The sequence below is a fragment of the Ranitomeya imitator genome, chromosome 2 (genome assembly GCF_032444005.1).
Source record: "Ranitomeya imitator isolate aRanImi1 chromosome 2, aRanImi1.pri, whole genome shotgun sequence".
Classification (NCBI taxonomy): domain Eukaryota; kingdom Metazoa; phylum Chordata; class Amphibia; order Anura; family Dendrobatidae; genus Ranitomeya; species Ranitomeya imitator.
Window position 1 is genome coordinate 305516298 of NC_091283.1, and position 11168 is coordinate 305527465.

The following is an 11168-nucleotide window of genomic DNA, read 5'->3' on the forward strand; positions in this document are numbered from 1 at the left end:
TTGGGGCTAAATTTAGGGTTAGGGTTAGGGCTAAACTTAGGGTTAGGCTTCTTTCACACTTACGTCGGTACGGGGCCGTCGCAATGCGTCGGCCCGACATACCGACGCACGTTGTGAAAATTGTGCACAACGTGGGCAGCAGCTGTAGTTTTTCAACACATCCGCTGCCCAATCTATGTCCTGGGGAGGAGGGGGCGGAGTTACGGCCACGCATGCGCGGTCAGAAATGGCGGATGCGACGTACAAAAAACGTTTCATTGAACTTTTTTTGTGCCGACGCTCCGCCAAAACACAACTGATCCAGTGCACGACGGATGCGACGTGTGGCCATCCGTCACGATCCGTCGGCAATACAAGTCTATGGGCAAAAAACGCATCCTGCGGGCACATTTGCAGGATCCGTTTCTTGTCTAAAACGACGGATTGCGACGGAATGCCAAACGACGCAAGTGTGAAAGTAGCCTTAGGGTTAGGGTTGGGGCTAAAGTTAGGCCTAGGGTTGGGGCTAAAGTTAGGGTTAGAGCTGGGATTAGGGTTAGGGTTTGGATTAGGGTTGGTATTAGGGTTAGAGTTGGCATTAGGGTTACGCTTGGGATTAGGGTTAGGTTTGGGATTAGGGTTAAGGTTAGGGTTGTGATTAGGGGTGTATTGGGATTAGGGTTAGGTTTGAGGTTAGGGTTGAGATTAGGATTAGGGGTGTGTTGGATTTAGGGTTTTGATTAGGGTTATGGTTAGGGTTGACATTAGGGTTGTTTTGGGGTAAGGGTTGTGATTATGGTTAGGGTTAGTGATTAGGATTATGGATGAGGTTGGGATTAGGGTTAGGGGTGTGTTGGGGTTAGGGTTGGAGCTAGAATTGGGGGGTTTCCACTGTTTAGGTACATCAGGGGGTCTCCAAACACGACAGCCAATTTTGCGCTCAAAAAGTCAAATGGTGCTCCCTCCCTTCTGAGCTCTGCCGTGCGCCCAAACAGTGGGTTACCCCCACATATGGGGCATCAGCGTACTCGGGATAAATTGGACAACAACTTCTGGGGTCCAATTTCTCTTGTTACCCTTGTGAAAATAAAAACTTGGGGGCTACAATATCTTTTTTGTGAAAAAAAAAATATTTTTTATTTTCACGACTCTGCATTCTAAACTTCTGTGAAGCACTTGGGCATTCAAAGTTCTCACCACACATCTAGATAAGTTCCTTGGGGGGTCTAGTTTCCAAAATGGGGTCACTTGTGGGGGGTTACTACAGTTTAGGTACATCAGGGGCTCTGCAATCGCAACATAATGCCCACAGACCATTCTATCAAAGTCTGCATTCCAAAAAGGCGCTCCTTCCCTTCCGAGCTCTGCCGTGCGCCCAAACAGTGGTTTACCCCCACATATGGCGCATCAGCGTACTCGGGATAAATTGGACAACAACTATTGCAGTCCAATTTCTCCTGTTACACTTGTGAAAATAAAAACTTGGGGGCTACAATATCTTTTTTGTGGAAAAAAAATATTTTTTATTTTCACGACTCTGCATTCTAAACTTCTGTGAAGCACTTGGGCATTCAAAGTTCTCACCACACATCTAGATAAGTTCCTTGGGGGGTCTAGTTTCCAAAATGGGGTCACTTGTGGAGGGTTTCTACTGGTTAGGTACATCAGGGGCTCTGCAAACGCAACATAATACCCGCAGACCATTCTATCAAAGTCTGCATTCCAAAACGGCGCTCCTTCCTTCCGAGCTCTGCCGTGCGCCCAAACAGTGGTTTACCCCCACATATGGGGTACCAGCATACTCAGGACAAATTGGACAACAACTTTTAGGGTCCAATTTCTCTTGTTACCCTTGTGAAAATAAAAATTTGGTGGCTAAAAAATCTTTTTTGTGGAAAAAAAAAATATTTTTTATTTTCACGGCTCTGCATTATAAACTTCTGTGAAGCACTTGGGCATTCAAGGTTCTCACCACACATCTAGATAAGTTCCATGGGGGGTCTAGTTTCCAAAATGGGGTCACTTGTGGGGGATTTCTACTGTTTAGGCACATCAGGGGCTCTCCAAACGCGACATGGCGTCCGATCTCAATTCCAGCCAATTCTACATTGAAAAAGTAAAACGGCACTCTTTCTCTTCCAAGCTCTGCGGTGCGCCCAAACAGTGGTTTACCCCCACATATTGGGTATCGACGTACTCAGGAGAAATTGCACAACAACTTTAGTGGTCTAATTTCTCCTGTTACCCTTGTGAAAATAAAAATTTGTGGGCAAAAAGATCATTTTTGTAGAAAAAATGCAATTTTATTTTTTCACGGCTCTACGTTATAAACTTCTGTGAAGCACATGGGGGTTCAAAGTGCTCGCCACACATCTAGATAAGTTCCTTAAGGGGTCTAGTTTCCAAAATGGTGTCACTTGTGGGGGGTTTCCACTGTTTAGGCACATCAGGGGCTCTCCAAACGCGACATGGCGTACAATCTCAATTCCAGCCAATTCTACATTGAAAAAGTAAAACGGCACTCCTTCTCTTCCAAGCTCTGCGGTGCGCCCTAACAGTGGTTTACCCCCACATATGGGGTATTGGCGTATTCAGGAGAAATTGCATAACAAAATTTATGGTTACATTTCTGTTTTTACACTTGTGAAAATAAAAAAAATGGTTCTGAATTAAGATGTTTGCAAAAAAAGTTAAATGTTCATTTTTTCCTTCCACATTGTTTCAGTTCCTGTGAAGCACGTAAAGGGTTAATAAACTTCTTGAATGTGGTTTTGAGAACCTTGAGGGGTGTAGTTTTTAGAATGGTGTCACACTTCATTATTTTCTATCATATAGACCCCTCAAAATGACTTCAAATGTGATGTGGTCCCTAAAAAAAAATGGTGTTGTAAAAATGAGAAATTGCTGGTCAACTTTTAACCCTTATAACTCCCTAAAAAAAAAAAATTTTGTTTCCAAAATTGTGCTGATGTAAAGTAGACATGTGGGAAATTTTATTTATTAACTATTTTTCATGACATATCTCTCTGATTTAAGGGCATAAAAATACAAAGTTTGAAAATTGCAAAATTTTAAAAATTTTCGCCATATTTCCGTTTTTTTCATAAATAATCGCAAGTAATATCGAAGAAATGTTACCATTAACATGACGTACAATATGTCATGAAAAAACAATCTCAGAATCAGCGGGATCCGTTGAAGCGTTCCAGAGTTATAACCTCATAAAGTGACAGTGGTCAGAATTGCAAAAATTGGCCTGGTCATTAAGTACCAAATTGGCTCTGTCACTAAGGGGTTAAGGGAGAATTGGCAAGAAATCAGGCCCACTGTTAGACTGTGTGTTTTCTGTGGCACAAAATTAGAGACAGATGTCACACACAGCACTGGCACTGAGGCAGAAATGCCAATCTTAATCTCCCACTATTTTTTTTTTCCTGGGAGAATTGTCAAAAAATCTGGCACCGTGTTACACACTAGGTTTTATGTGGCACAAAATGAGAGAGATGGCACACACTGGACTGGCACTGAGGCAGAAATGCCAATCTTAATCTCCCACTATTTTTTTTTTTATATATGGGAGAATTGTCAAAAAAATCTGGCCCAGTATTACACACTAGGTTTTCTGTGGCACAAAATTAAAGACAGATGCCACACACACAACTGGCACTGAGGCAGAATTGCCAATCTTAATCTCCCACTATTTTTTGTTTATTTATGGGAGAATTGGCAAGAAATCAGGCCCACTGTTAGACTGTATGTTTTCTGTGCCAGAAAATGAGACACAGATGCCACACACAGGACTGCCACTGATGCAGATTTGCCAATTTTAATCTGCACCTTTTTTTTTTTTTCTTCAGGGAGACTAGTGAATAAATCTGGGCCACTGTATTAGAGTATATTTTCTGTGGCAGAAAGTGGCTTGAAGAGATATAACGAAAAAAAAAAAAGAAAAGGGACTGTCCTACAATTACTATCTCCCTGCAGTAATTTCAGCAAAGTATGGCAGGCAGCAATAACAAGGAGTGGACTGCTGCACAAAAAAGTCAAAAGTGTGGACAAACAAACAAGATAGCTGTGCAGAAAGGAAGGAGCAACAGGATTTGTGCTTTGAAAAAAAGCAGTTGGTTTGCAAAGCGGCGTACAAACAGCAATGCAGCTATCAGGGAGCCTTCTAGGGCAGCCCAATGAGCTACAGCGCTGAGGAAAAAAAAATGTAGCCTCCACTGTCCCTGCAAACAAAAGGTGGTGTTGGACAGTAGAAATCACTACAGCACAAGCGGTTTGGGGGTTAATGTACCCTGTCTAACGCTATCCCTGCTTCTGACGAAGCGGCAGCAACCTCTCCCTGTGCTCAGATCAGCAGCAGTAAGATGGCGGTCGGCGGGAACACCCCTTTATAGCCCCTGTGACGCCACAGAAAGCAAGCCAATCACTGTAATGCCCTTCTCTAAGATGGTGGGGACTGAGACCTATGTCATCACGCTGCCCACACTCTGCGTCCACCTTCATTGGCTGAGAAATGGCGCTTTTTGCATCATTGAAACGCGACTTTGGCGCGAGAGTCACGTACCGCATGGCCGACCCCACACAGGGATCGGATCGGGTTTCATGAAACCCGACTTTGCCAAAAGTCGGCGACTTATGAAAATGACCGATCCATTTCGCTCAACCCTACTCATGACATACCCTTGGCCAGGCACTTCGGCGTCAGTCGCACCAGGCATCATCTGACACAAAACTTCTTTGTCCGGGGATAACCTATGGTGTTCATCAGTACTGCCAGACCTGTGACAGTTACCAGTGCATTGGCAAGAGGGGAGATCGATGCAAGGCCAAATTACGCCCCCTCCCCATTGTGGAGGAACCATTTAGCCGAGTAGCGGTCGATCTGATAGGGCCGTTAGCCAAACCCAGTCCGTCAGGGAAAAGATATATATTGACAGTGGTAGATTATGCCACACGGTATCCAGAGGCGGTTGCGTTACCTAACATACTGGCAGAGACGGTGGCGGCCGCCCTGCTCCAGGTTTTCTCACGGGTTGGATTTCCCCGGGAGATTATCTCGGACCAGGGTACCCAGTTTACAGCAGAGGTGACCAACCAACTGTGGAAGCTGTGCGGCGTAAAGTCCATTAGAAGCGCCCCGTACCACCCGCAAACCAATGGGTTGTGTGAACGCTTTAACGGGATGATAAAACAACTCATTGGGACTTTTACCAGGACCTACAGGGACTGGGAGAAATTCTTGCCACACCTCCTGTTTGCCTATCGGGAGGTGCCCCAAAAATCCACGGGGTTCTCCCCATTCAAGCTGGTATACGGGAGACGGGTAAGGGGACCACTAGACTTAGTGCTAGAACACTGGGAAGGGGGGGGCCTCATAGAAGGGGTACCCTATGTGCTGGAATTCTGGGACCGCCTACAGGAGCTGACCCAGGCTGTACGTGAGAACATGCAGGCGACCCAGCGGCGCCAGCGTGTATGGTACGATCAGAGGGCCAGAGAGCGCACCTTGGAAATAGGACAGAATGTCCTGGTGTTAGAGCCCACTAGGCAGAACAAGTTCCAAGCTGCATGGCAGGGGCCCAACCAGGTAGTGGGGAAAATAGCCGCCACAATCTATAATGTTGCCGATTGTGACACCCCAGGGTTATCCGTATGTTCCACGTGAATATGCTGAAGCACTAACGGGAGCTCCCTGAAGCGGTAGTGGCCATCTGTGCACCTGAAGCAGAGGATTTAGCCGGACTTCCCTTGCCGGATGTCTTAGCGGAAAGGACTAAAACATGGGACCAGGTACACGTGGGTGAAGACCTAGGCCCCCGGGAGAGACAGCAGGCGGAGGGGTTGTTGAGGCAGCGACAGAGGATGTTTTCGGGGAGACCAGGGTACACTTACCTGGCACAACACAAGGTTGAGACCCAGGATCAGACCCCCCTGCGAGAAAAACCCTTCCGCGTCCCTGAGTCTGTACGAGAGGGGATGCGACAAGAGATACAAGAGATGTTGCGTTTAGGGGTCATTGAAGAGTCAGATAGTCCCTGGGCATCTCCCGTAGTGTTAGTCCCCAAGAAGGATGGGACTACACGGTTTTGTGTAGACTATCGTAAGCTCAATGAGAAAACAGTGACGGATGCATATCCCATGCCGCGTGTGGATGAGTTGTTAGACCGGCGGGCGGGGGCAAAGTATTTGACCACCATCGATCTTTGCAAAGGCTACAGGCAGATTCCCCTTAGTCCTGACGCTATTCCCAAGTCGGCATTTGTCACCCCGTTCGGCTTATTCCAGTTTCGAGTTATGCCATTCGGGTTGAAGAATGCCCTGGTGACCTTCCAGAGGCTGGCTGACCGGCTTCTGGATGGTCTCCAGGACTAGGCTTGTGCCTACCTGGACGACATCGCCATCTACAGTGCGACATGGGAAGAGCATCCAAATCACCTAGAGACAGTATTGGACAGAATCCACAATGGCCCACCCCACGCACTAAAACCCAGGTCATGGTGTTTCTAGGGACAGCGGGGTATTACAGGAAATTTGTTCCCAATTACAGCAGCGTAGCCAAGCCCCTCACTGATCTGACCCGTAAGAACCAACCCCGCCAGGTAACCTGAACCCCAGAGTGTGAGGAAGCCTTCTGCCAACTAAAGGACGCCCTCACCAATACCCCTGTATTGGTCGCACCCGATCCAAACGTTTCCTTGTTGACACAGACGCTTCTATGTTTGGATTGGGGGCAGTACTGAGCCAAGTCGGGCCGGACGGCCAAGAACACCCGGTAGCTTACCTGAGTCGGAAACTACTGCCCCGTGAAGTAAGCTATGCAGCCATCGAGAAGGAGTACGTGGCGGTAGTATGGGCACTCAAAAAGTTGCAACCATATTTGTATGGACGACAGTTTTCCCTCCTAACGGACCATAATCCCCTAGTCTGGCTTAGTCGGGTCTCCGGAGACAACGCCAGATTGCTGCGGTGGAGTTTAGCCCTACAACCTCTGGACTACACCATCCACTACAGACCCGGCAAACAAAACGGTAACCCCGATGGACTAAGTCGACAAACGGAACTTGTACCAACCCTATAAACTTCAGTCATCCCCAAACCGATCCGTTAAGTATCAGACTGTGTATGCCGATCGCGTCGCTGAAAAGGGGAGCCGTGTTACGGAACCACTCAGCACCCAGAATATGTTGTGCAGTTATATGTACAATGCCTACAAGTAGTATTCAACCCCCTGCAGATTTAGCAGGTTTAATAAGATGCAAATAAGTTAGAGCCTTCAAACAAGAGCAGGATTTATTAACAGATGCATAAATCTTACAAACCAAAAAGTTTTCTTGCTCAGTTAAATTTTTATAAATTTTAAACATAAAAGTGTGGGTCAATTATTATTCAACTCCTAGGTTTAATATTTTGTGGAATAACCTTTGTTTGCAATTACAGCTAATAATCGTCTTTTATAAGACCTGATCAGGCCGGCACAGGTCTCTGGAGTTATCTTGGCCCACTCCTCCATGCAGATCTTCTCCAAGTTATCTACGTTCTTTGGGTGTCTCATGTGGACTTTAATCTTGAGCTTCTTCCACAAGTTTTCAATTGGGTTAAGGTCAGGAGACTGACTAGGCCACCGCAACACCTTGATTTTTTGCCTCTTGAACCAGGCCTTGGTTTTCTTGGCTGTGTGCTTTGGGTCGTTGTCTTGTTGGAAGATGAAATGACGACCCATCTTAAGATCCTTGATGGAGGAGCGGAGGTTCTTGGCCAAAATCTCCTGGTAGGCCGTGCTATCCATCTTCCAATGGATGCGGACCAGATGGCCAGGCCCCTTGGCTGAGAAACAGCCCCACAGCATGATGCTGCCACCACCATGCTTGACTGTAGGGATGGTATTCTTGGGGTCGTATGCAGTGCCATCCAGTCTCCAAACGTCACGTGTGTGGTTGGCACCAAAGATCTCGATCTTGGTCTCATCAGACCAGAGAACCTTGAACCAGTCAGTCTCAGAGTCCTCCAAGTGATCATGAGCAAACTGTAGACGAGCCTTGACATGACGCTTTGAAAGTAAAGGTACCTTACGGGCTCGTCTGGAACGGAGACCATTGCGGTGGAGTACGTTACTTATGGTATTGACTGAAACCAATGTCCCCACTGCCATGACATCTTCCTGGAGCTCCTTCCTTGTTGTCCTTGGGTTAGCCTTGACTCTTCGGACAAGCCTGGCCTCGGCACAGGAGGAAACTTTCAAAGGCTGTCCAGGCCATGGAAGGCTAACAGTAGTTCCATAAGCCTTCCACTTCCGGATGATGCTCCCAACAGTGGCGACAGGTCGGCCCAACTCCTTGGAAAGGGTTTTGTACCCCTTGCCAGCCTTGTGACCCTCCACGATCTTGTCTCTGATGGCCTTGGAATGCTCCTTTGTCTTTCCCATGTTGACCATGTATGAGTGCTGTTCACAAGTTTGGGGAGGGTCTTAAATAGTCCGAAAAGGCTGGAAAAAGAGATAATTAATCCAAACATGTGAAGCTCATTGTTCTTTGTGCCTGAACTACTTCTTAATACTTTAGGGGAACCAAACAGATTTCTGGTGGGTTGAGGGGTTGAATAATAAATGACCCTCTGAAAAGACTTTTCACAATTTAAAAAAAAAAAATAAACAAAGAAATAACATTCTTTTTTGCTGCAGTGCATTTCACACTTCCAGGCTGATCTACAGTCCAAATGTCACAATGCCAAGATAATTCCAAATGAGTAAACCTGCTAAATCTGCAGGAGGTTGAATACTACTTGTAGGCACTGTATGTATAATAGGTTCCATGTGAGATGCATGTCCCTAATGCATCAGCCCACAGCCTGCGCCCCTGGGCAGAGGGGACATGATAATCCCCTTTTGTCCGCCCCCCACCTTTGTAATTCCCACAGTAAATATCGGCAGGCTCCGGCCACCTGCGGCTATTGTAATGTATGTCTGGCCTGCCGCTTTTCTATTGGCCTGCCCTCTGTATCTGTGTGATATATTCTGTGTCCTGTGAGTAAAGTGTTGTCAGACTGGAAATACGTGGAGAAGCAGTAATCTTTTATATGCGCCCATGTAACCAAGCAATTCCAGCCAGCGTCCTTCATTCAGACTCCAGCCAAAGCAGAGTGGACCTCTGTTATGACCTGGTGGTTAGGAGCACCCAACCTGATAGTTAAACTCATACAGGACGAGCTCTGGGATGTGAGAGCTCTGCTGACCGCAAGCCCTAATCCTATCACACACGCTAAAAATAGCCGTGGAGCGCTCCTGACGCTCCCTAGGCGCCTCGTCACAGCCTCAGAGTTAGCTAGCCCTAGAGATAGAAAATAAAGCCTACCTTGCCTCAGAGAAATTCCCCAAAGGAATAGGCAGCCCCCCACATATAATGACTGTGAGAAAAGATGAAAGTCACAAACGCAGAAATGAAATAGGTTTCAGCAAAGAGAGGCCAGGCTTACTAAATAGACAGAGGATAGGAAAGGAATCTTTGCGGTCAGCACAAAAACCTACAAAAGACCACGCAGAGTGTGCAAAAAAGACCTCCGCACCGACTCACGGTGCGGGGGGGGGGGGGGGGCACTCTGCATCCCAGAGCTTCCAGCTAGCAAGACAAAATCAGGATAACCAGCTGGACAAAGAAACAATGAGCAAAAATAACAATAAGGAACTTAGCTTCTGCAGGAGAAGACAGGTCACCAGGCAGATCCAGGAGCAAACTGAACCAATGCTAAAACATAAGACAGCTGGCCTGGAGTAACGATCTTAGTGGAGTTAAATAGAGAAGCCAACCAAAGGATAAACCACGTCACCTGTGTAAGGAACCTCAGAAGCAGCAGCTTCACTCAAAGCCACCAGAGGGAGCCCATAGACAGAACTCGCCGAAGTACCATTCACGACCACAGGAGGGAGTTCGACAACAGAATTCACAACAGACCTCCTGAAACACGGGGTGGTACTGAACGAGGTACCCCAGCTTGGTAGACTCCGTTACATAGAGAATAATGGAGCCTCCAGCACCTACCTCCACCCACAGAGCCGCACTCCACATAGAGAATAATGGAGCCTCCAGCACCGACCTCCACCCGCACGCCACATATATGGCTGCTCTGTGCGCACAGGACCTGTGATGAGGTCACAGGAGGGGAGGAGTCAGGGGTCACATGATCAGGGGCCTCAGTGTATGCAGGACTCTGCTGTGCTGGTTGTCATGGTGCTGGATGAGGGGAAGTTTATGTGTGGGTTCAGGAAGAGTTTATAGTGTGGATGTAGCAGAGCCACGTGTGTGCGAGGTGTACGGAGCGGAGCCGTGTGTGTGCGAGGTGTACGGAGCAGACCTATGTGTTTACGAGCCGTGTGCATGCTGACCCCTGTGTATACACCCATATACCCCCAGCTTCAGTCACAGACCCCTCTGTGTACGCTGTATACACCTGTATACCCCCAGCTTCGGTCACACACCCCTCTGTGTACACCCGTATACCCCCAGCTTCAGTCACAGACCCCTCTGTGTACGCTGTGTACACCCGTATACCCCCAGCTTCAGTCACAGACCCCTCTGCGTACACTGTATACACCCGTATACCATCAGCTTCAGTCACAGACCCCTCTGTGTATGCTGTGTACACCCGTATACCACCAGCTTCAGTCACAGACCCCTCTGTGTATGCTGTATACACCTGTATACCCCCAGCTTCGGTCACACACCCCTCTGTGTACGCTGTATACACCCTGTAGCGTTTCACCCACTACGTGTCTTGGGAGACACTCGCTTGGCATAGGATTCAAGCACTCAGGCACGGTACCTCACACAAATCAGCCCATATGGTTTATCTAAACTCCGCATAAACCAGATAGGGTACAGTCCGTTTCATTACAGCCACGAAACGTTATAGGACATCAGTCAGTTCATGTAGCAGACAGGCTTCTCTGCCGTATATTATAGTCCCCTTGTCCGGGGTTACCTTTCAGGAGTTCCACTCCTCACGCTGACTTCACGTCAGTCCCAGGTCCTCAACACAGACTGTCCAGGTCTACAGTCTCTAGGTGCTTCCAGGTCCTACAGCACACAGGCACTCAGTGCCAAAGCCCAACCATGTGCTATTCAGGAATTCCCAGAATTTCAACACAGGCTTTCAGGACCTTGCACTTGGACCATTCAGATCCAAACACAGGA

General features: G+C 47.6%; 1 protein-coding gene across 1 annotated transcript in view; it reads right to left on the reverse strand.

Moving 5' to 3' along the window:
• Positions 1-10111, reverse strand: part of LOC138666961 (oocyte zinc finger protein XlCOF22-like) — a 39608-nt gene extending 29497 nt beyond the window's left edge. Inside the window, exon 1 of the mRNA XM_069755168.1 lies at positions 10017-10111. Within this exon, the coding sequence (XP_069611269.1) occupies positions 10017-10043 (27 nt within the window). The 5' untranslated portion in view covers positions 10044-10111. The remainder of the gene's footprint in view (positions 1-10016) is intronic.
• Between the last annotated feature and the right edge of the window lie 1057 nt (positions 10112-11168).